The 27,003-nt window shown below is 38.7% G+C and overlaps 1 protein-coding gene across 3 annotated transcripts in view; it reads left to right on the forward strand.

Moving 5' to 3' along the window:
* Positions 1–438: 438 nt before the first annotated feature.
* The window catches only part of gdpd5b (glycerophosphodiester phosphodiesterase domain containing 5b), a 68,246-nt gene continuing 41,681 nt past the window's right edge, over positions 439–27,003 (forward strand). For 2 of the 3 annotated variants that reach the window (XM_036564717.1, XM_036564711.1), the window contains exons 1-2: positions 440–772; positions 26,522–26,696. In XM_036564717.1, coding sequence (XP_036420610.1) covers positions 26,580–26,696 — 117 coding nt within the window. In that variant the 5' untranslated portion in view covers positions 440–772; positions 26,522–26,579. Of the gene's footprint in view, positions 773–26,521; positions 26,697–27,003 lie in introns of all 3 variants that reach the window. The other variant, XM_036564701.1, reaches the window with a different exon arrangement.

Genomic DNA, 27,003 nt, shown 5'->3' on the forward strand with positions numbered 1-27,003 from the left:
TAAGGAATGTTTCAGCCCAGACTCCTTTCTGAATGAGGCACAGTCCAGGGTAGGCCAATCAGAACATTGCTCATTTACATAAATCAGTCTTAATGACACAGTGATAGAAAAAGCCTGTTTAATTCTAATAGACACAGCGAGGTTGGAAAATGGTCATGAAAAATTAAATTACTTCATTCTAATTATGGAAACAAATGTTGTTAGTGGACCTCTGTGGAAAAAAAATCAAAGCAAAATGTAGGATCTGGGCCCTTTAGGTCGTTATTTGATTAAAGCAGCAATGCTTTTACTTCAGCATGATTCCAGATCACTCCACTCGTCCTCATTACAGTAATGTATGTGAGCCTACAGCTGTACTGATGCTCCATGTAAATGAACGGCAGAGAGCACCATTGGACAGCACAGTGTTCGGCTCCGCCCACTCATCTCTGCTCTACTATCACAGGTTACTCCACGGAGACGCTCCGGGCTGTGGTGCCTTTACTAGCCCAACACTACTGACAGCACGAAAGCAAGGCAAACAAGGTGAAACCGGGACGCAGGAGAAGAAGAAAAACAGCGTAGTTTTAGATTAAACCCGAGATAGTTCACACACGAAATACCCTCACGAACAAAAGACTAGGTCTGCTCCAGCTTTCCTGCGTGTGTGGAGCGTTTGGGGAGGTTTTCTTTGGCAGAGCAGCGGTGTCTCCTTCAGGCGTGTAAAGAGTTCATTGAGGAAACACGGCGGTTCACCTGGTTTAGGGACGGAAAGCAACCGAGTCTGGAAAAGGTAAGAAAATTTAAGCACGCTCTCAACTTTTCACTGAATTTTAAGTGTTGGGGAAACAGGGCGGTTTAATGTTTAATTGATTAGGCTCTCTCAGGCAGGCTAGGGCTAATCTAGTCTTTAGCGTTGTAAGCTTGACTGTCAATACATATGGCTTTAATTCTGTTTTTGACGAACCTCTGGGTTGGGTTGCTCCATTAATCAGTTTCTTCTGCTTCTTTTGACTGAAAGTTTCTGAATAAAACCGACCGCTGTATCACTATTTGGACTCTTTGGGATGTTCTAGTGGTGACAGTCTATAGGCTTGTAAAGGCTGCAAGTGTTGGACGAAGAGGAGAACCTTTAGTATCGCGATATTTCCTCAGTATATCACGGTAGCAGACGGTATTTTAGTTAGGATTGCTGAAGTTTCAATGAAGTCATGTTTCCTTAGTAGCCAGCTGTCAGTGTGTGCTGTTTTGGTCCTTTTTCCTTAAAACTAATTCAAAAGGGAGCTTTATAAAGTATTATGAACATTTAGAAAGGAAAAGATACATGATATTTTAAAAATATTTTGATTGTATTTTATGCTGTTCTTTCAAAACACTTTGAAGCACTCAGAAAATGACGGCGCAGTTCGGTCCTGGATACCATGAAAATATAAAAATAAGAAAAATAAACTGCTTGGCAACAGAAGCCCTGTTATTTTATGGTTGTTATGTCCTATGTTACATGCTCATTATCTGTCATATTACTAAAAATATCGCTAAAACTAAAAGGCCTTTTCATGGTAGGGATGGGCGCTATGCCATAAATGTCACATTGCAATACTTAAAGACTTTTTCATATACGATATATGTTATGCATCGCAATATTTTGTCACACATACACAATGCACAGGTGGTGCCACATTTAAAAACAGCCATCCAAAGTTCGGGGTACAATAGTGTTTATTCAGCTTTTCACATCCTGTTCTGCACTAAAGCCAATTAAACAGGTCTATGCTATCTTTTAATGAATAATACAGTTGGGCAGTGTTCTTTATATATGGACAATGCTCATAAAAGCATTACAGTAACCATAAAATATCATAATATTACCCACCTCCATATAATTGTATAGCAGTGTAGGTGATATTTCTAACAGTACTAGCTGATACTGACGTAAACCTTTTTTTCCTTGAGATTTATTCTCTGAAGTACTGGATAAGGAAACATTAAGTGCTCCTACAAGACACCATTGTTCCATTGTTCCGTCCGTATGTATTCTTTCAACCTGTCTGTCTGCACAGTGTAACACATAATGGCACACTGTAGCAGACTCCTCACCTTGTCTCGATGACTCTGGAGTCCAAATACTCGATTACAGATCACAGATTAAATGGCACAACTTACAGCAGCCATAAACTGGCATTCTGATTACACGTGTCGTTCAAGGACAGACTCCGTACAGCCAGGGTTACTGGTGCTTATTCACCCTGTTCCATCTCCTCTTACATGGGTTAATCAGCCTTGGAGTGTCTCGTTTTGCAAGGCACGTATACACTTTGACCTGATAGATTTCCATATGATTAATCTGAAGATCAAACCCATTGCTTATCATTCTCTTCAAATAACTCAGTCATTATTCATTGACATTTACCGATAAGGGGGAAAAACAACGCTAAATCAGTTTTTCTCTGTTGATAACAATGGAAAGCTCTCAGCTGTTAGCAACTCAAACCCACGTTCCCTCTACACTTTATTAGAAATACCCTCCTACTGTGTACTTTCACCCACTAGCCACTTTATGAAGTCCACTGTATGGGTTGTATTATTACAGACTGAAGCCCTTCTGTTGTAATGCACAATTTAGCAAACCTCATTTACCACTGACCAGATTTTATGTAGGCATTGACATGTTAGTGGTATGGTAGTGTGTTTGGTGCAGGTATAAGTGTGTCAGGCACAACAGCGTTGTTGGGGTTTTTACACATCTCAGGAAATCTGCTAGGCTGAGAGAGATCATCACCCAAAAATATCCAGCCAAGAGCAGCTCTGTGGTCAGAAAGTGACCACTGGTGAAGAGTTACAGGTTGACTAACACAGATGCTAACACAACTGCTTGGCTGAGAATGGATCACTACCCAAAAATATCCAGCCAAGAGCAGCTCTGTGGTCCGAAATTGACCACTGATGAGAAGCTGCAGGTTGACTAACACAAATTGTGCATTGAAAAAGACAAGCAGTAGGGTTGCCAGTGGTGCCTGGGCGGTGCTGTGCTGGTGATGCTGTGCTGCTTTCAGGCATAATTAGGCAGCAAAATTACACATTTCTCCTGTGGTTTCAATAAAGTATAGCATTTACAAAGTAGGGGTTTGTAATAAAGTTACCACTGAGTGTATGTAAGTCTAAATTGCTCTGCCCATTTCAGATATAACACATTTGTCACTGTCTGTTTAGGTTTTAGTTCTGCACCAACAAAACCATTATTATTATTATTATTATTATTATTATTATTATTATTATTATTATTATTATTATTAATGCTGGTGCTTCTTATCAACATCATTGCTGTTTCTGGTGATGCTCACTGAGAAAAAGGCATACTCCCATTTTTAGTGCCTATAAAAAGAATCACTATCTATCACTAAGGAAACTGAGAGTGTTCATTTATCTGGCACGGAAAACACAGCATGGTATTGTCTCTGTTAGCATACGTGTGATGGGTGATACTGGGAAATTGCCTGCTATTACTGTCAGTCCTAGAGGGAGTGTAGATTTGCTCTGTCTTTGATTAGGTAGTACCCCCCACGCACGTGTCCAGTAATTACGTACTGTGCGTTTTGTCTCAGAGCCCACTGACTATATACCGAAAAAAAAAAGAAATCGACAGGGAGCTTCACCTACATCCAGTTACATATTTAAAATGTGAGATTGAGTTATAATGAAACTGGAGGACTTTTCTTCCTATCATTCCTAGACGAAGTCTGTTTTTAGCTGCTGAGTTTGCGAGAGAGTCTCAGATGATTAGATCAGTAAGAATTTTCTTCAGTAATTGGCAGAAATTAAAGCAATTATGATCCCCCACTGGCATCGGCATCTTATCTGTATTGTCTTAAGTTTGATAAGATTGAAGTGCATGAAGACACAGGCTTATTGTTGTCCTTCTATACATCTAAGCACTCAGTGTTTTAGCCCAATCACACTTAAAGAAAAGAAAGTTTATGCTATAGTAACTGCAGGTGTCAAATCCAACAGAGCGGCCTAAACAAAACCCCATGTTCTGCTGCAAATTTACAGCATTTCTGGGTTTTTCCCTCATAAAACAAACATCCCTTCTCGTTTTATGTTTTCTCAATCACTGAAATGGAAGGTTTAACCAGAAGGTGAAGACAAAGTAGAATGTGGTCTAGTGTTCACTAAGAATGCTAAGGACACTCTCTAGCATCAGTGTCTTATCGTTCAGCCTGGGGAAAAGTATAAGTTAAAACTGGTATATCTCCACTATTCCATGACTAAATTAAATGATCATGATAAATGAGTATGATTGTTGAGAGTTTAGGGGGTTTTCAATAATGTTTCTCTTTTGCTTCAGCAGTCAGGATGCAGTGCTTTTGAGAATATTGATAGCAGGCGGGTTACTTATTCATATTCACAGTTTGCTGCATGCTAGAGGTGACAGCACAACTAAGAGCTGGGATTTTGGAGCTATAACAAAAATGGGTTATTATACAAATTTGGCACATTTTAACATTTTGACAGGTTGTGCCAAGTTAAACAAGGTGAGGCAAGAGGCCTAGGCATGAGATTTTTCATGGGGCACAGAATTGCTACCCACTAGTACCCTTCACACAGTTGTGCTCATCTCCTTTCCTGTCCATTCTGAAAATAATGTATATATAAATTATATAATTTAACAGTATAAATCAGCACAACCTTAATTATGTTGAATGGTGGGCTTGATAAAAATGATGTAAGAAACTAGTAGGTTTGTGCATTATGCACTCTTGCAACCTTAATTAGAGTTGAATTTAGGGCAGCTTGTTCTGCGGAGCATGTTGGGCAGAACCCTACTGAGTAGCAGCCAATACAGATGGCTACCTGATATCTTGCTCCTTCTGACAGATGGCACTGATGTGCTATTTGCTCTGGGATAATTAGAAGCTTAGACAGAGTTATAGAGAAATCAGAATTTTTGGAGTTTGACGTAGTTCATAAACATTAAGGATTCCAAACCTACCATTATTTCCCCAGTCCATATATGGAAATTAAGCTGCAAAACATTAAGCGGTTTAAAATTCATTGTTTTTTTATGGTGTCACAAAAACCAATGCATTTACATCTATGTGCCTCTTCAGTCTACAAAGGTTTAGCCCCACCTATTCACTATACAAAGTTATATAGTGTTTCACCCCAAAACGGTTTTGGAATGAGGTACAATACAGGGAGCCAATTAGAACAGAGCTTGTTTACATATCAGTCTTAAAAACACAGCATGTTTAATCCTAAAGGATAAAGAGAGGTTAGAAAATGAATGACTGACTGGTCATTTGGGTACACAAAACCCACATAAATGTGGCCCCTTTAAAAAGTTTGATGTCCTCCTTTTTCACCAGAACAATGTTCCCCCTGTGACTGCATGCCTTGCATGCCTTTGTCATCTGCAGGCTTTCCAGGCAACCATATCAGCACCTACTGTATGATTAAGGGCTGAGCCAGAATTACCTTCTCCTCCACAGCAAGCCAGGCACGTTAACTGTGAGAACCAGACTTCTCTCTCTGGCCATTGTTCTAATGCACTTTCACATCAGGACCCAGACAGGGCATCGGGTTCAGTTTGGGTTCAGGTAGTGTGCTGGGCGCAGATGTCTGCTCTCAGAGCGAGGAGAGCCGGCTGAATAGATTTGGACATATTCGTGCATGGGTGACAAAGCAAGGTTTCCATTTGTCTCAGTTAACTGAGAATGAGTGGCCTGTTTCCACAGGAAGCACTTGAGTAAAACCTAGAAAAGTCTGTTTTAAAGAAATTTTTCATGTAACTTTTCCAAAACCATTAATTGGGGCTGCTGCAATTAATTGATGTACAGTAAGAAACATCCCGATAGAGATACTTCTTTAAACATATGTTTAAAATAGACATTTAATGAATCACTTGATTATCAATTAATCACTTAATTACCATTAAATATCAATAATCAGTAGGTTGGTCAATTACTAACCCTACCATTAGTGCAAAAAAGTTCAATCATATGAATAAACAGGTCTCAAGTACACATACCATGTCTTAAAGGACCCATATCATGGAAAACTGAATTTTCCTTGCTTTGTTGAAATCAAAGACTTTGCTGTAGTATAAACATTGATAAAATTTCAAAACCGGTTATCCACAGTCCATTGATGGAAACTTTGCTGCAAAAAGCCTGATATGAATTCATTGGTTTTGTGATGTCACAGAAACCAGCGCCTATGCATATACCTTACAGCAGTTTAGCCCCACCCATTCACATTGAAGTTAGACGGACTGTTTCAGCCTGGACTGCTCTGGGAATGAAGCACAATACAGGTCAGTAAATCAGAAAAGAGCTAATTTACATGCCTCAGTCTTAAAGGTATAGTAACATAAACAATCTAAGGGATAAAGAGGGCCTGGAATATGGTCATTTTAATTTAAGCACTGAGTACATGAACATAAATGGACCTTAGGGAAAACAAAATACAAGAAAAACAGAGGATATAGGCCCTTTGACTTTTTTGGTGTGCATCAACTGTAGTTACAATTGCACATAGTTTCACTATAACAGAATATCTGTTTCCTGGGTCGTGGAAATCGTCTGCTCATCCTCAGTTAACAGACAAATTAAAACTTTCCTTTGTCACCCATGCAGAAAGTTCAGACTGCTATCCTCCTCTCACCTGAGAGCAGACCTCTGCGTCCAGCGCACTGAACCCTAAGTAATTGTGAATCTTAGAGGGCCCATATTCTCTATATTTCTTGTTGTTTTTTTCCCTGAGAAACTTATGTTTGTTTGGATTTTTTGTCACTATATATGTATAATGGCCTTTATCTCTATTCTATTCTAACTTCAGCATGAGTGGGAGGAGCTAAACTGTTGGGGGCTGAATACGTGGATGTATATGTCACAAAACTGATGAATTTAAAATAGGCTGTTTCTGTATATGGACTGTGTGGACTGTGGATTGAACGGTACACCTTTAAACATCAATAATGTTTACATGGCACATCAAAGTCATGATATGGACCCTTTAAATGAGCATCATAAAATCATAGTTTTATATATACATTCTTACTATAACTCACCCTGCCCCATAAGCCTATTGTGTAATGTGATACATTTATTGCCACACTGTTTGACCTAATGTCCAGTGTCTGCATGAGCATTTATATTATGCTGGACTTATCTTGAGATGCTGCATTGTGTGGGAGGCACATGGAGCACGCATTAGTCTCTGGAGTTCTTACTGTCTCTCGCTTTTTCTTCTGTCACTCCCCGCTGCTTTTAATTAGCACCAAAGAACAGTTAAACTTTCCACCCAGTGCTCCCACACCACCCTACTCGTCTCGGCTGCGTGTCTGTGGCATCTTAAATCGCACACTACTGTCACTGCTCCACAGAAGGAGGAGGTGTCTCTAACTGCTCATCAGCCCCTTACAATTACAGTGAGGACTGTTCAGCACTGTTGCGCCCAATCTCTAAGTAGTGTGTCTTTAGAGGAGGTAACCTCTTGTCTTAAGGCTGTTAATTTACAGCTTTTTTTTAACTGGTTCCTGTTCAGAGAGATAAAGCTGAATATCTGCCTGCTTCAGGCAATCTAATAAATCTAATAAACATACAGCTGGTGTACTAGCAGGTAGGGATGCACAATCATGTTGGAATCACATTGGTGTGGGCGGATAATTGCTTAAAAAATATATGGTATTGGACAGACATTTAGATTTGATTGTTATTTCAGATATTTGATGACGTATTTTTTGTGCTCCAGAAGAGGAGAATGTTAGGGTGGGCTACTTTGCTGAACTGCATTTGCAAACAGTGTTGAGATTAACATGGTACGAAGTAACATAGTAAGTAACATAATCATAAACTCTCTCTCTCTCTCTCTCTCTCTCTCTATATATATATATATATATATTCTCCGGGCCATCTAATCATGCTAGTATGAAATTGTTAGATAAAAATCCCTGTGCTGAAGAACAGAGATCCCCCAAATGCACCTGAACAGCTAATCAACTTTATCCTTATGAATAAATTACTGAAAAGATCTATTGAGTTTTCCATTGTATAGTTGGTACAAGTCAGTTTTACAGAATAATATTAAGGTAATGAGTAATGAGATCACTTTTTCCCAACAGGTAATAAGTAATATTATTCCATTACATTTTGACAGAAGTAAGTTACTAACTTGTTTTTTGAGTAAAATCAGTGTTGTATTTCTAATGCTAATCCATGCAATAGTAGTCCCAGTTTCTACATTTTATAAACGTTTATGTATCAGCATCCGCATCGACTTATAATGTACATGAAAATTATTGGATATCTGCATGGTCACTGATATTTGATATCTGCATGGACCCACAATTCCCATATTTTTCATGTACATAATGAGGCGATGCTGATACATAAACGTTTATGAAATGTAGAAATTGTGACTACTACTATGTGGATTAGCATTTAGCATTAGAAACACTGATTTCTGTATGCTTACAGTGTTTGTAAATATATAAATAAATATGAGCTAAATGGACTTCAGCTTCATGCAGTAGCAGATGATACCTCCATATCTCTAAAGGAAAGCCTATATTTAGCTAAAATCTATTACACCAGCTGAGAGTGATCAATCACTCCAAGGTCTGCCTCCAGATGCTCGCAACTCAGCCCTCTCGGACGTTCTGCTGACTCCTCCACTTTTTGCCCCTCTTGAGATGTCCTCTTCTTGGCCTTTCCTTAGCACTGTAGAGAGAACCAGACCCTCTGTGGATGAAAAATGGAGAACTGAAAGCTTGACCCAGTTTATTCTCCGACCGGTTCTCCAGGCATCACAGTTACTATGAGCAGTGATCTCTTGGCAGTTTGCTTTGGCTGTGTAATTTTTATTGAGGAGAAAAATGCGAAGATCATTCATCAAGGACCTTTGCAATGATGTAAATTTATTTATGGAAAGCATTTATGTTGCCACTGTTCTGTGGTGTTATTTTCCTGTAATCATATGTCACTATCTTTTTGTTAGCTCCTTGATGTTCCTCCATTTCTGTATGTATTAAAGCTTGCTTTGTCCCCTTTAGCTGTGGTGCGAACCATCTGTGTTCTTTCAAAATACTGTATTGAAGTCAAAGCAACAGCAAACAAAGCTTCAGCTTGAACTGTGAGCTATACACTTCACATTCATCTGCACTCCTTCTGCCTCTGGTGATGTGTTGGTGTCAGTTATAATGACAGTAAGACTACTTGTGTCAGTAAAATTATCATTGGCAGTCATTCATGTGGCACTAGTGTGGCTGTTATAAAAGGGCTGTTATGTAAAGTTTTTGTAGAGCTCTCCTCAACGGAAAGCCTAAAATTTTCTTTGCACTCATATTTCTTCACAAGTAGCTGTTGAAAAGTCAGTGCCTTCCACACCTTATGTAACTCAGAGAAAAGAACAAATGCAGCTAGAGACTGAAACCCCTTTTTCACTGATACTTAAGGTCCTCGCTTCTCTTCTGAGGACATTTTCCATCCAGTTTATATCATTAAGTGGATCATATCACTCGTGTTTTCTTCTAAAGGCCTGACATCACTGTAAAAGGCTGATTTATGTTCTTCTCTTTTTTTTATGTAAATACACTCTTCTCCTGTGTGTTAGACTACAGAATTTGTGTCTCTACAAAAGAAGACAATTGAAATACTGTAATGAAAATAAATCTGACCATTTCTAACAGTTGGTCTCCATGCAGGCTCAGAGATTTTTAGCAATGAAAGCAATCTTTAAAATCTTTCACTTATTCCTCATAAAAATACAGAGCACAACTCACTGTGTATCAAACGTAAAGAGCAATAAAAGCTGCTTTGTAAAGTCTGAAATCTTTGCAGTATCTTGATAGATTAAAGAATCAAATCATCAAAACACTAATCACTTAAAGCTTGACACTTGACCTCTAATCATTTAATGAACCAACAATATTTATGAGGCATGCCGTGTGCACTGCTTTAATCATTACAGAGTTGTCAGATTAATATTAATACAAAAATATAATATATCAAGCTGTTTCAAGAAATTTCCATGGCACACTGTGTCACAATGTTTATTTTTTTGGGACATCTATCAAGTTGGAATGGACAAAAACAAATAAGCAAACAAACCCATTGATGTCATACTGTCAAAAACTATGAGTACCAATGTTTTTATTCTGTGTTATACGTACTGCACTGAATTACAGTTAAACAGGACTGATTATGCTCCTTTTTTAATGAAACATGCAGTTGATCTTTTTTTTTAAGAAGTACTGACAGTATATATGATATGCTCAGAAGATTGTTACATAATTTATCACAATAATGATCAGTATAATCATATTGCCCAGCCCTATATATGGGGTGTATATGCCTTGTGTAGCATTGAATGAATATAGTTTTTATTGTGTGGATAATCATGTGGCGTTTTCCCTAATTCACATACCGCCCAACTTGGTTGAGATACAGACATTAGGATGTAACTGTCATGCTAACATTTGCTATTCCTAGCATTCTATTTTTATATGGTATTCACTTAATTTTGGACAAATAATCGATTTGCAAATTGTTTAGAATAAGCTATTTTCAAAATTTAGGATGCAAAAAAATTCAGATCCCACATACAGCGCGGATCTGTTCAGTGTGTAGCAGAGGCGAACTGGTTTGTGCCGAAGGAGCAGCATAGTCTTCTACCATTTAGTTACAGCAGGCCTCAATCACAAAATTTTATTAATTTTTTTTCTGCAATCTGAGAGATTAGTTTGTGGTGGTTTTGGGAATAATAAAAGAAATGGAACTAAAGTGTGATGTTTAACCTTGAAGGATATTTGTGGACAAAAGCAAATCAGCTTCCTGTAGCATTCTTCTCAAGGCCCTATAATCAAAGACAGATCTGTTTGGGCTTTCTTATTGATCTGACAGTCCAAACAGTGTTTAGTGTTGATACAAAAACAGGTTAAACTGTTTTTAAGACACTGTCCTTATACATTTCTACAGAAATATATTTAGATTATTCTTTAATGAACTGTAGTCACACATTCAGTCACACATGAACTGTTAGTATATGAATCACTGTTAAGCTTCTTGAAAATAATAATGTCAAGATGTATAACGAAGTGTACTACTTCAGAGTCCTTAGCATTTGGAGCTAACTGGTTATTAATTTTGAGGTGGCACCATGTTGTTAAACTAGAAAAGCTAGTCAGTGATAAACATTCATACATGCATCTCTTAGATCATCTTAGTTCCCGCTTCCACATCTGTATCATTACCAACAGTCTACAACAATTAGTAAACTTCAAACAATATCTGAAAAAAAAATGATTTTGTGTACTGGAAATGGGTTGTAACTCACTTACTCACTTAGGCCCAATCCCATTTCTTCTTTTTACCCCTACCCCTTTTTACCCCACTACCCCTTGGAACTCAGTGGTTGAATTCTTGCCCTACGAAATGGGACAACCCTAAAAAAAAACAAAAAAAAACGAAAAAAACATTGCTTTATTAACAGGCTACTAGCGGTGCTCTGTAGGCGACCTGGCGCGTCTTCAGTGATGGCAGAGAAGGGAAAAGTTCAGCAACCTCGCTGCTGGGCTTTAGTTACATTTAGGGCATCATATGCTGTCAAAGAGGGGTATAAGACAATAATATATTATCGCCCACCACTAATTCTTTGGTGATATGAAGCTGAAGTCAGTTAAGCACTTGCTTCTTGCTCAAATTTTCCCATTCCACCTTAAATCGTGCAGCAGTTACATTCTGGCGCTTCAGGCATCAGTACTGCTGGACTATTTAAGGTGGAACGGGAAAGTTAGCTAGCTAGCTACCGAAACATTAGCATGCTATTAGTGATTTTTTTTTTTATGCTTGTTATGAAGAAAACAACCATAATACATTGAAACGACATTAAACTAAGAGAACTCGATAGTTATTGTAATTTTTTAATGGAGAAAATGCTCACATTTGTCAGTTTCTTTGGTCGCTCGCGCAGCCGTCTTGTCAGTTTTTCTTTTTCTCCGTTTGGAGGGCCATGTAGCCCTAACACTTCACTCTCCCCCTCTGTCTCAACAAAAATTGGGACACCCCAACCCTAGACATGAACGCACAAAACAGAGGGCTAAGGGCTAAGTGGTAGCGGCAAGGGGTGAAAGGGGATTGGGCCTTACTCTCTCATGTTTAGCAGGGTAAGCATCCTCCACAAGGGGGAGCACTCTTAATTTCACTTCTTTAATAGAAGCAGTGCCTCCCATCAGTTACACTAAATGTCATTGTAATCAATCAACATATAGACACTAAAGAAAAAGGTGAGTTGGGGTCAAATTTTGCTGAGTTAACTTCATAACAGTCTGAGAGAGCAAACTAGAAATCTTTGCACAGATGTAGTTTTTCACTTCCACATTCATAATATTATATCTGAACTTGGTTTGAAAGATTTGTTTTTTACCTCATTGCCATTGATTCCTTTAACAAGCTGTATCGATCATGTCAAAATTCAATTAGGCTTTCTAAACTGTTGAGCCGAGAGGAGGCGTAATTTGGCTTGAAGTTGTGCATAGTTTTCCTTTTTCAGCAGGTTTTTCTTGTAAGATGGGCCCACACCACCCACGGTGATTGGCTTTGAAGTTCTATTAACACTGCTTTAATGTGTTGTCAGCAGATTTGTTTGGCTTTTATCCCTGTCTTAAATCTTGGGTTTCCTCATTATATCAAAGAGCTGTCTGTGAAGTGGGAAACGTTTCTTACAGCTGCATTTTTAAGACTAGCTAATTCTCATTCAGTCTAGGAGACCTCTGAACTTGCATACCTTACGTGACTGTTTGCACAGCAAAGGTTTTTAAATCTCCCTGGAATTTTCACTTGAAGGAAGATAACTACCCGGAATTCTTCTGCGCTGTGCCAGACTACTCCCTATGATTTAGTGCCAGACTCAGAGACACAGATAAACTCACTGCTGACTCTGACTCTACGCAGTTCTGTACTGAACGCTCACTGAAGTAACATGTTTTCTAAATGGAGGTTATTTAGCATTCAGCAGAGTGCTCATGTTAGGATTCACCCCATAAAAAAGCTCTCAAGTGTATTAGTAGCAATATGCTCAACACGCACTGCTTTGGGGTTACTCAGAGAAAGAGCGTTATGTAGTACTTTCACTTCCGTGTAAGCATATGCTAGTGCTGTTGAAATAGAAACTTGTTATGACAGTTTTTCAGGTTTGATACAGTTTTCGATTCCAGGGTTAAGATTCGGTTTGATTTTCCAGATTTTCTACATTACTGTATGTGATTCCTTAGAGCTTTAATGATATACTAAGCAGATTGGTTTGGTGTTGATAAAGAAAAGTTCTCAACCAGAACTATTTGATGCTTGCTGCTCCAGCTGTCTTCTAAAATAAACCCCACAAACCATGATACCTATAATTTATAAGCGACTTCAGAAAAAAAAGACAGTTATTTAAGCATGGGTGCGTGCGTAGCATAAGCCTGTCCCTCACTACTCTGCTAGGAGTTAGGATGCACTTAAGCTGTATTCCCATTACCAGACAAATGGCACAAATCTGATTTTTGGCCTTGTAGTGTCAGATATTTTCAGAGCTGTGTGGACACGCATCTGATTTTTTTCTGATCAAATCTGAGACACTTTGGCCAAGTTCACATTAGAAGCCTTTTTGCTCAATTTCGATTTCTTGCTCAGACCTGATCTTTGCTACTGCAGTGCTGCGAACACGGGAAGATGATGTTGGTATGTGCATGTGCAGTGGTAAAGAAAAATAAAAATGAATTCCGATCTGGTTGCATGGCCATGAAACAGACATCTAGGACCGCATATGAAAGTTACCTAGATCTGGTTTGAAAAGGTCAGATTTTGGATGTCCACATAGCTCTGAAAACATCAGATCTGTTTGATGTTAAGCCAAAAATTCAGTGCCAAATTTGTGCCAATTTAACTGAGTAATAAATCTGCTCAACTTGACACAGCAGTAAACACTGTGAAGGCAATGCATCTGACCATTTTTTTGCCCTTGTCTTGCTCTAATGAACAACAGAGAGCTGTTAAAAATCTCTTTTGTATGATACAGCTTATTCTGCTAATTAGTTGATTTCCGATTTATATGATCACTGATATGATCATTTATATGATCATGTGATGTTATTAATTAAGATGCATTCACATTAATGACAGATTTGAGTCACTTACCCATGCAAATGTGAATCATCAAATTAGAAAGATCAGATCAAAACAAAAATAGGAAGGCATATGGGAGATCCCCAGAAGAGGCCAAGAGATGCACAGTTTCAAAAAAGTGTTCACTTTTTTGTGTAGTAGGGGGGGGCGGGGGGTGGGGCGGGGGGGTTTGTCTGAATTTGTTTTTTTTTCATCTGGGCCATTGTCTGTTTGTCTGTCATAGGTGTTAAGCCATTGCTAAGTGTACATTTTCAAATTCAACCAAAGCCAAATCTGCCACCACACCCAAGACACATGCACACAGTTAGAATGAGAAGGTTCTCACTGAAAATGTCAGCCACCCCAAATATTTATTCAGTGTCAGCTGCAGAACACCTGATCTTGCCAGCTCACCCATCCTTAAACCTCTGATTTAGTGTGTTCCGGTGTAAAAAGAGGGCAAGCCTACAATAATGTTCAAAATGACTGTTGGTCTCAGATTGGTAGTTTTCAAATAACAGACTTTCCAGACACTCTAAAATTGAGGTTGCACTCACACTTGCTCCGATGGGGAGTATTTTAGCTTGGGCGTTGTGCAAGGTGGTGTTGAGCAAACAGATGGTCACTTGAAAACTGTATTCCTTGCTGGCGTGGGGAGGGTGAGTGGGAGGCTGGCTGAGTCAGTGCTGGAGGACGTTCAGTAAAAAGGGAGTCGAACACAAACAACCTGTTAATGAAATTCTGTTGCTTATGAGCCAGTGCATAGGTATTTCTGAACTCCCTGCCCTCAGTAACATCATTCTTAACATGATCATCAGGCTAATCATTGAGTCGTAAGTGTTAGGATATTTCATTTTAATTGAACAAAAACATTTATAATTGAAAATATTATATCTACAAGACTGTTTAAAAGTCAGAGACCACCATCATTTATTTAATTTCTCATCCTCATAAAAGATAGCAAGATGACAGACTGTAATAGATGAAAACGATGAATGAAAATTGCCGGATTCACAATATCATATGTTAAGCAGCTATTTCTTCAAAACATATTTAAAGCTCCTCTCAACTTGAATCAGGAAGTTTATTCCATTTAACTGCATTGGTATATCGTCGCTGTCCATTTTTGTTGATTTGTATTTTTCTACATCATTTTAACACACCGGCTGTCCTTTACATTCTTTTAAAATTTCATGTTGAATAGACCAATAGAAATGCTTTAAAATCACCTCTTTACATTGACTTACATTGAAAGGTAAGGGTGTTTTTTGCTTTCTCCTGTAAAATTACTGTTTTGGAGATGCTTGTTTTCTTTGGACAGCAAGACAAAAATTTAGTTTTACCAGTCAAGAAAATAAGTGAAACAACTGGGGTTTCCAACATAGGAGAAAATGAGACATCTGGTAGACCACCAAAACTGTCATTGTCAGATAAATGGTACTTAAAGCTTTTATCTTCAAGACTGAGGAGAAAGTCAAGCTCCACTCTTGCTTCAGATCTGAAAAAATCCACAGGTATTTCTGTCCATCCTTCAACGCTATGAATCTGAAAGGATGTGTAGCTGTCAAGAAGCTCTTACTGAGAAAAGAAAACCAAACAAAGAAGCTTCTGATGTTCTCAGAACAGTGGACTGACCACCCTAGAGTCCAGACCTCAACATCACTGAGTATTTTTGGGATTACTTAGATTGTGAGAGGCAGAAAATGCAACCAACTTCTAAGACTGAACTTTGGAGGTGTGGAAAAATATCTCTGCAGATTTCTTTGATAAACTGAAAACAAGTCTTCAAAAAGCATAGAAGCTGTAATAAAGGCAAAGAGTGGCCACACTCAATGCTGAAGATTCAATGTAGTATTAAATTGTTGAGGCTTTTTTGTAGTTTTCTGTTTTTTTCCTGATACTGAAATGAATAATTTGTGCTTAATGGATGTTTTAATGGGAAATGAAATAAATGAAGGTGATCTCTGACTTTTTTGCAGTACTGTGTGTATTTTTATGTTTGTTTACTGAGGAAGCTGCACTCTTATCAGAGCACTAATCACTCTCAGGACAAACAAGAACAAGCATTTCTTTTCCCAGTAATAATACATGACCCATCAACTGCTCCAGATTTTCAGGTTTGACATCATCCTGACAAATCAGAAAGTAATGGCAGTGTCCTTTCTGTTCCACACTGCATTGATTACAGGAGAATCTATCCAAGATTGGCCTCATTTTCTTCAACAGACAGCAGATATTGGTATGGTTGCAACAGAGCAAACAACAGTTCAATATGTACAACCCTTTGTTGTTCATACAGATGATTCCCCAAATGACAGTGGTCCCAAGATAGATTATGTCATGTGGTTTGTTTTATTGCATCCCCATGCCATACTGACAGGTTGAAGAGGTTTTGCTCCAATGTGTGACGCAGCAGGCTGACTTCTCTTTGTTAACATGTGACTCAGCAATGAAACTTTTCAAGGACTTTTGCAGTGTTGATAAGCGCTGTCCTTGTGAGAAAACCTGAGAGCAGTTATTCAGCTGCTTTAAGAGTAGTTAAATGTGAACTCCAGTGTTTTCAAATTAATTACTGTCTGGCTCATGTGTAGCGTAAGATTGATTGCCAAGGTTAATAATTTGGACGCATTTCCCTGTACTTGACTCAATGACTAACCAGCGCGTTTATAAAAGGAGCCATTAAACTAGTAAATGCTTTTTCAAACACCTTTATAAAATCCCGAGTTGAGGATTTTTATAAATTAAGATTTTGTAAATTATAAAATTTGTTCTTATACAGATGCAGCTACTTTTCCAGAGAGGGATTTCTGGTAACATGTAACTTTAGTCGTTGTGTGGGTGGAGTTTCACAGACTCTGCCTGATCGTACATACACTATATGCCCAGGCCGGAGTGGGGCTTGTTTTTAGGCCGGGAGTTACATGATGTAGACCAGCCCACACCAAACTCTATACACACACACACACACACACACACACACACACACACAAAAAAAAAGTGCATTTACCAACCTCATAGATACAATTTCCAAACCCTATAAGACTGTTGGCTGTTCCTAACAGCAGTGCAGTCATAACCCTATATATTCCAACACATTCACTCTGGTACAAAACAACAGAAATCAGTTAGAAAGCTGGAGTCCCATAAACACAACAAACTCTGCAGCACCACTATAAAGCATGAGACACTTCTGCCCAGAGAAGACAACAAATTAGACAGCAAAGATGTATAAAGACGAGGAAAAAACACAACAAAACTTAAAAACCTAAACCCAATCATCAAAGCAAAAAATTTCTTATGGTCCATTTATATCTTACCTGTAATGATTTGATGCACTGAAGTAACATTAGACCTTTGCTTTGACATTTTCTCAAAGCCCATGCCAGATTTTGTAGGAAAACAGTATTTTGAGAGAGCAGAAAACCAATGACAATGTTTTTATTTACATTTGTTTTTTTTGTTTGTTTTAAGGGACAGCGAGCCTTTCAAACGTCCCCAGTTACATCTTTTAACCGCAGCAGGAGTTTCAAATTCAAAACCTGGCGAATGATAACGAACTGATGGCTTGAAGCAATGGTGGACAGCAACAGTTGCTAAGCAGGGTTGAGGGCTGAGAAAGTAAGGTGGAGCTTGGCGGAGAACATAATGATTTGACTGGCCATAATTCAACAACAGCACATGCAGAAAACAAATTTTATCCTCATTAAATATTCCGCTTAATAAATATTCTTCCTCCATTTGATTGGGTAGGTTTGTGATCAACCTGTGCCTACATCCCTGCAGTAATGTAAAAAATGTAATAAAATCTGTAGAGCAATGCCTGTCATGTCAACCAGTTCCAGATATGATGATATTGTGGCTAGATTGACAGAGTCATGCTGAATTAGAAATGATAATCTCTCTAAACTGAAGCTTCTTATTCAAATTTCTACTCCACCTTAAATATTGCAGCAGTTGCACTCAAGCGCCCATACATGCATCTGAATGTAACTGCTGCATCATTTAAGGTGGAATGGGAAATAAGAATAAGAAGCTTCAGCTTCATCTTATCACTGTCCACTGTACAAGCCTCAGTTACAGTTAACAAACCGGTGCCGTATCACCTGAGACAGGCGCTGCTGATTTAACCCCTAAAATACTACAGATATACACTTGGAACTAACATTTATATTTAGAGCAATCATGAGCTTATGTGTATGAGTTCATACATGAGCTTACAGTAACTGGCCCAGAATGCCCAGTGAAGGGTAATGTTAATGCTGCAGCATACAAAGACATTTTAGTTAATTATATGCTTCCAGCTTTGTGGTAACAGTTTAGGGAAGGCTCTTTGTTGGTCCACTGTTCTGAAGTTTCTCTTGTAAAACATCACAAGTTTTAACAAGACATTCTCTCATGTCTGTCTCACTCAGTGCCCTGTATTAGAGTTTGAATGTTTTTTGAATTTGTATTGTATATTACAAATGTTATATACTCATGTATTTCAAACATTTTGGTGGATTTCAGCAACTGCTCATGGCTTCTATTATAGATCAACAGGTTTTAAATTCTTTTCTAATTATATCGATGACCTATAGCAATCAATAATGCAATATAGAGGAAGAAATGGAGATTAGGTTGAAAATGTCAGAATATTCCTTTAAGGTTGAGTATTTTAGTAGAGAGGACCTGAGATTATGTGCAATTTTCACATGGAGCTGCTTGCCTGGTGTCTGTGGTCTCTGGCTACATAGCAAGTGCCTGTGTGTCAGCCTTTCACTTAATTTTTGTCTAAATGTCCTGCACAGCATAGTCCAAAGTGCTGAACCATTTCCCTGACTGGAGACTGTTATTCTCCTTTTTCTGGTGATAGGAAATGAGGCAGCGGAAAAAGAGACTGCTCCTTTAGACCCCTCCTCACACATGTTGCACTCTTCCTTGGGGTATTTTGGAGCAAGGGGTCAACAAGTTTGTTAAACTGTCCAGAGAATATGTTAAGCCTGGAGCTCATTAAGATAAAGATTTTTTTTCATCTCAGTCATAATTAGTTCGACCCCTCTTTTATTAAGGTACTTAAAGTTGATCCAAACTTTTAAGAAGGCTTTGGGCGAAAGGTGGATGACATGGCAAAAATAAGACATCACAATACTTGAAGATATTTTCATAATACACAATGTGTAACACAATATTTTATATTATGTAATTAATTATTTTTTGTTTAGATTTGTAAAAAAAGATCAAACAAACAGTAACAATATGCCAGCAAAACAGTATTATAGTAGTAACATATTTCAGAAATGCTTTGACAAACTAAAATATACCAACTAGTGAAAATAAAATTAGATAAAATAAGATAATGCTGTAATGGTTTTTAATCCAGTCAGCTACTTGTTACTATGCATCTTAAGTAGGTACTACACTGGTGGTTGTTGTTTTGGGTGGTTTTTACAGGCTGTCTATAACTAGATCTAGAATTGAGTCTCTCTTTTTATAATATGCACACAAAAATGTTGTTCTGACAATTCCCCATGATGTACTCAGAAAACTGCATTGTGGTGTAATTTATCACGATGATGATAAAATGTCATCATAGTGCTCATCCCCACTTGAGACATTTGTATGTGAAAACATGGGCAGGTATAGCTGCATAATGCTCAGATTGTCACTTTGATTATCCTTAGTTTCCTGCATGCTGGGCTAATTTAAAAAGGCTTCCCTGTGACATGAAAACTGCTGAAAGTGGTGACAAGTAAAACACCCTGACAGTTGTGGGTCTGTATCATTACGGCTGAGGAAGGTCTTAAGACGAATGCTTTTTCACCCAGCAGAACACTGAAGTTATTTTGGTTTGATATTAGATAATCTCTTGTTTTCACTTGCTCAGGGTTATGTGTACATAGTCAGATAAGGAGATGATAACAGCGTTTCATCACAAGATCATATCAACAGCAGCTAATCCTAAGCATTGGTTGACCTGCTTCTGTCAACTGTGCAGGCTGACCAGCAGAATACAGAGATGAATGTTGTTCTAGTATGGTCAGCATGTCATATTATTCTAAATGTTATTATTAAAATCCATAAAATCATTAAAAAAAAAGTACCTAGCCTACTGTACGGGAACAGTTCTCCTTGTTTATCACCATATCTCACTTCTTGACTGTGATTTGTTGGGTTTATCCTCTGATTTAGCCTCTGATCTGTGCTATATGTGCAGTCTTCATATGGAAACTGGAAAACTTCATCTGATATTGCAATGAAATTTACACAGAAAACGCATCTGAAATTGCCATTGAAAACTCTATAGTAAAAAGCTTGTCAGACAAAGCAACAATAACCAAGAGAGGCAAGACTTGGGTCATTTTAAGATAAATGCACAGTGCATGACTTGAGTACGTTATCCTGCTACATGTATTCAGTAACACAGCTTCACTACTAAAAAACCACTTATATTTGAAAATAGTGATGTTACCCTCATGCTAGTCTTGTTAGCCAGGCTTCTGCCAAGTACCGCCTACTCTGACAGGAAGAGGCTGCTTGACTGACATGCCAAACCACTAATCACAGCCTACTATTTTGGCACCACATGTAGGGAGAGACGATTATGAAAATCCCACTGACATACATTTCCGTGGTTCCGAGGTTCATGTTTTGTCACAGTGCCCGTTGCAAGCAGCTGTTTGCTATTCCTGACCAGAACTGAAAAAACAAAACTTTATTTACCATGTGAACGATAAAAATCACTATGTGGAAGTGCGTGTACATTGTCGTGCTCATAGCCAATCACAATCTAACAGACACAATTCTGATATTTGTGGCCAACTTTGTGAGCAAAATATAAGTTGCTCCATTTTCGTGTGGGTGGAGCATCTGAGGCTGAGGCTGCCATCACGCTAGATAGTAGTTACAGCGATGCTACTGCTCAAACTGTCATGAAAGCTACCACGTTGAAGGCCATTTGTACATTATTTTCTACCAATGTATAAGCTGCTATCACTCTGTATTGTATTAGAAAAATGTGTTCACTCATATACATATATATATATATATTTACTTGTCAAATGAGATGCTTAGCTCCTGTATAGCAAAATCAGTCATGTAGCCTAGTCATGAAATGATCATATCCATGGATTAACCTCATCTCTTCCTGACTCTTTAGCCAGCCAGAAATAGAAACAGGAAATGCTTAATTATTCAGCAGGCCTCCTCTATGAATCTGTTCCACAGCATGAGGGTGCAAGTATAATTACTTTCTAAATATCTTCACCATAGAGCTGCATAATAGACTGTGCACTGCTTAATCGCATTGTTAAGCAAATTTCCATCTGACCTTGCAACAGTGTCCTTTCATATGAAAGACAGGAAGCACAATTTGATTATGTAACATAACCTTGAGGACTCAGATCCATAATTCTATCATTCCAGAAAACTTTGAATTTTTATACAGCTGTCTTTTTTGGACGCAAAAGACTAGAAGAACTTTTTTTTCACTAAATTGGTTTAGTTGCTGCTTTTACAACAGTGCTGTCTGACTTTTGAGGTGAAGATGAAGGGTTGGTAGACTGCTGTTCAAATGTAGCGCTGGTAAGAGATCTATAGCTTACACAGTATTTGATTCTATATCCTATTGCATTTTTTCATAGAGGGTTCACTTTGGAAGAGGTGAAGTTAGTCTTGCGTACTCTGCATTATGGCCCTCAGCATTTTGTGAATTAAACCAGCCCAAATGGTACACATGCTAATTACTGGAGATACAGCAGTTTCCTCCAGTGCAGTTCAAATGAAGGGCTCCGGGTGGTCTCTGCCTCCTGCTACTCAAATGCCTCTGATGGATTTGATAACCATTTCAGGCCCACTTAGAAACGCTACATTAAGCAGATATGTAGATGTAGTACTAACAGATAAGATGGAGTATGCTTTTAAGTGCAGTTGATGTTTTGACTAGCTCTTTAGAGAAGACTGAGCCCGTTTGACTGTAATGGCTATAATAGGTGATTTGCATTGGTTAGTTAGTGTCGACCCTATTGCACTGAGTAAAAAGGGTCTCTGAAAATTTTGTACTTGAAAGGGTCACATGCAAAGCATCATATTCACCATGCACTTTTGTATTCATTGGCCAGGTATTACTTTTCTGCCACTTTCAGCAGGTCTAATAAAAGAACACGGAACTCAATATCTCTATATTGCTATAGTGTCATGCAATGAGAAATTGCTAACCTCCAGACTTGGTATTGTTTATAGCAGTGTTTCCCAACCTGGTCCTCAGGGCCTCCCAGACGGTCCACATTTTTCCTCCGTTCCTATGTGCTGTGAGTCAGGTTGGCGCAAAAATGCGGACCATTGGAGGGGGTAGGGTGCTTTGGATGTTACTGCCTAACTGATTGTCTCTTGATTTTGTTAAGAGCCATACATTTTAAATGGACACTCAAAATATAATAAAAATAAATGCAACCATCGCTACACCTGTGGCAAACATGCCTACTTGCCTCCTGCAGTGGTGCTGCAGTAGTGTCTAGAGTGACGTTTTCTGGTTTAAAGACTAGGGAAACCTCCTTCTGATGATGTTGTCTTGAAAACTACAACTGCTTTGGGGTGGATTTTTGGGGGCAGGCTTATTGATTTCTCTTTTTTCTGGCTGTGTAATTGTTTGTCTGTGCCAGTGACACAGCTTACTAATTTTTCTAGTAGGCTAGTGTTCTGATTTGAAGTGCTGCACATTCCTGATTAAAATGTGAATTTTGTCTAACTGTTCAGGCTGAGAGATACTGTTCTGTGCTACAGAATACTACATAAAACAACAGGTATGTTAGTTGTCGTAGTTACAAATGCACACAGACTGTGTAGTCTTTCTTAATTTATAGATGTTTTTCTTACTCTTTTACTAAGTTTTTTTTTCCATTTTATATATTTCTGTGTTTGTATTGTAACTTCTATGTCTCATTTAAAACGGCTATGAAATTGTGCATGCAGTTACATTTTTTTCAATTATCTGTAAGTTAACTATCTTCAACTATTTAAGAATGAAAAATAACTGTTGTTGTTGACAGGTTGTCTATTAGTATTCATATTTATAGAAGTGTTGATAATACCTGCAGTATACTTAGAAAAGTGTTGCTAATTATCGATTTATAGCGAAAATGATAACATATCGTCATGTTACTGACCTATGTTGGAAGCTAGCACATTCGTTAAAATTACATGATCAGAATGTAACTTCAAATGCCTGTGTTTGAATATACAGTGGTATGAAAAAGTGTTTGCCCCCTTCCTGATTTCTTATTCTTTTGCATGTTTGTCCCACTTAAATGTTTCAGATCACCAAACAAATTTAAATATTAGACAAAGATAACAAGTAAACACAAAATGCAGTTTATAAATGAAGGTCTTTATTATTAAGGGAAAAAGAAATCCAAACCTACAGGTCTCTGTGTGAAAAAGTGATTGCCCCCTAAACCTAATAACTGGTTGGGCCACCCTTAGCAGCAACAACTGCAATTAAGCGTTTTCGATAACTGGCAATGAGTCTTTTACAGCGCTGTGGAGGAATTTTGGCCCACTCATCTTTGCAGAATTGATGTAATTCAGCCACATTGGAGGGTTTCCAAGCATGAACCGCCTTTTTAAGGTCATGCCACAGCATCTCAGTCGGATTCAGGTCAGGTCTTTGACTAGGCCACTCCAAAGTCTTAATTTTGTTTTTCTTAAGCCATTCAGAGGTGGACTTGCTGGTGTGTTTTGGATCATTGTCCTGCTGCAGAACCCAAGTGCGCTTCAGCTTGAGGTCACGAACAGATGGCCGGACATTCTCTTTCAGGATTTTTTGGTAGACAGGAGAATTCATGGTTCCGTTTACCACAGCAAGTCTTCCAGGTCCTGAAGCAGCAAAACAGCCCCAGACCATCACACTACCACCATGGTATGATGTTCCTTTTCTGAAATGCTGTGTTACTTCTACGCCAAATGTAAAGGGACATACACCTTCCAAAAAGTTCAACTTTTGTCTCGTCAGTCCACAGAATATTCTCCCAAAAGTCTTGGGGATCATCAAAACATCAAGGCAAAACTGAGACGAGCCTTTATGTTCTTTTTGCTCAGCAGTAGTTTTCATCTTGGAACTCTGCCATGCAGGCCATTTTTGCCCAGTCTCTTTCTTATGGTGGAGTCATGAACACTGACCTTAACTGAGGCAAGTGAGGCCTGCAGTTCTTTGGATGTTGTTGTGGGGTCTTTTGTGACCTCTTGGATGAGCCATCGCTGCGCTCTTGGGGTAATTTTGGTCGGCCGGCCACTCCTGGGAAGGTTCACCACTGTTCCATGTTTTCGCCATTTGTGGATAATGGCTCTCACTGTGGTTCGCTGGTATCCCAAAGCTTTAGAAATGGCTTTATAACCTTTTCCAGACTGATAGATCTCAATTACTTTGTTTCTCATTTGTTCCTGAATGTCGTTGCATCGCAGCATGATGTCTAGCTTTTGAGGATCGCTTGGTCTACTTCACTTTGTCAGGCAGGTCCTACTTAAGTGATTTCTTGATTGAGAACAGATGTGGCAGTAATCAAGCCTGGGTGTGACTAGGGAACTTTTTCACACAGGGCCCTGTAGGTTTGAATTTCTTTTTCCCTTAATAATAAAGACCTTCATTTATAAACTGCATTTTGTGTTTTTACTTGTGTTATCTTTGTCTAATATTTACATTTGTTTGGTGATCTGAAACATTTAAGTGGGACAAACTTGCAAAAGAATAAGAAATCAGGAAGGGGGCAGGCACTTTTTCACACCACTGTAAATATGAAGATGTTCTGGGCTGGTTGATTCCAGCATAGTCTCAGCTCCTCTGATAAGAAGCCCAGAGGCTTAGTGCTCCTCTTGTGTTGGCTGATAAGCAATGGAAGTCAGTTTGCTGAGACAGCAGCTGCAGAAATGAGAATTTGAGTATATTTTGTGTGAATTTACTTGTGATTTGCCAGGGCTGGGGGGAAATCTGATTGCTGTTGGGCATTTAGTGGGAGCAGAGCTCAGAATTCACTTCATAGACAGGATGATGGATATGTCTAGTTGCTGTGGTTTTTAGGCACCAGTGTCAGTGTTCTTGGGAAATGGACTCATTGCAGCAGCACCAGTAAGTCTTTGCTAGACTATAATGAACCACAGACATGAGCTGTTTCTCCTGATTGTAAGCACATCCTTAAAAATAGCTCTTCCTCTGAGGTCACTTTCTTCTCTTTATAATCAACAGATTAGAAGGTTCAATGTGTTATGTGGGCTTCTTCTCACGTTTCTTCTCATGTTTTGTTTATTACTTTGAATGACTGCCCTTGGGCCAGCGTTTGAGGTGTCCGAAAGTGAAAACAAATTGCTGGATGTCCACTTTTGTAGCTGTTTAATTCAAAGGCCAAAAATACTTCAGTAAACAAATAAACATCCTCTCCAGTTTGACTGGCACCCAGTTTAGAGCTTTGGTGTTTGGGTTTGTGGTTAATATTGTTAATGTTAAATTACACTGTATTTGCAAAAATAGACACCTTTCTATCCATTATTTCATCTGGAATCAAGGGATTATTGGGGAGCTTTTTCCCTCTTTTGCTGCAGTAACAGCCTCTAGTGTTCTAGAAAGGTCTTTCACTAGATGTTGGAACATTGCCGTGATGATTTGATTGCATTCAGCCACTAGAGCATTAGTGAGTTCAGGTTCTAATGTTAGATGATTAGTTCTGGATCACAACCTCTACTCCAACTGGAGCTCCATCACTCCAGAGAGCGCAGTGCAACTGCTCAACAGCCCAGTGCTCAAGCTTTATACCCTTAAAGCTGATGTTTGGCATTGGGCATGTTGACCTTTGGATACTTTTGGACGTATAGTGAATGTCTGTTGATGTGGTTGCCTTTCTAGGACAAGTAAAGTTTGATTGATCTGTAATGTTTAGAATACTGTAGCATCTTGGCGAGGAAGAAGAATCAGATGACGCCATGATTCTCCTCTTTTTATTTAAAGCAGTCAGAAAAGGCACATACATCACGTGGAACTCACAGGGGCAGGGATCACCATTAGCCACAGCCTTGTCCTCTTGTCCGCTCCACCCCAGAAACTGGCCCCAGGCCCCAACACAATAACACATAAACAAGGCGGATAACACAAACTAATGAACAACACAACAATAAACAGTTCCTTTTTAAAGGAGTATGTCCCTCCCATTAGCCTTTTCATATGGCCCTTTGTATGGTCATACCTGAGAGCTTCTGAGAGGCAGCCTGCCCACAATATCATAGAAGTTTATGAAAGCTAGATGAGTGTTACTATTCCAAGGACACTGATGCAGCACAATATATGCAATTGCTTCAGTTTTCTGTTCCCTAACACTGCCTCTCTCTTTCTCGCTCTGTCTCTCTCTCTCTCTGTCTCTCTCTTTCTCTCTCTCTCCCTCCAGGGTCCTGTGCTGTCAGTGGGATGGTAGAAGGGTGGGGTGGAGTCCAGTTTGAAGGAGCATGGTGAAGCACCAACCCTTGCAGGTCTATGAGAGACAGCTGTGTTTGTCATGTCTGACAGGGATCTACGGCTGCCGCTGGAAACGCTACCAGCGGTCACATGATGACACCACAAAGGTGAGCCTCGCCAATTATATAGTATTTAACATGCTGTTCAGTGGTTTGCTGATTATTACTTGTGCTTCAGTACAGTATCTCTGGAAAATATCTGCTATATGTGGAAAATATATTCCCAGTCATTTGATAAGAGAATGCAGGTCAGTTTTTAAAATGATTACATTGGATTGTTTTTGTGCTGCACATTATGAATAGAGTGGCAAAAAGAGTAAATTATAATCATTCATATACATAAATGACAGCTAGGGCAGCTAGAGACAGTTTTCCAGACATAGATTATGGATTAATCTTAGACAAGGATTAAACT

This window comes from Colossoma macropomum, unplaced genomic scaffold (genome assembly GCF_904425465.1).
Source record: "Colossoma macropomum unplaced genomic scaffold, Colossoma_macropomum, whole genome shotgun sequence".
Taxonomy (NCBI): Eukaryota; Metazoa; Chordata; class Actinopteri; order Characiformes; family Serrasalmidae; genus Colossoma; species Colossoma macropomum.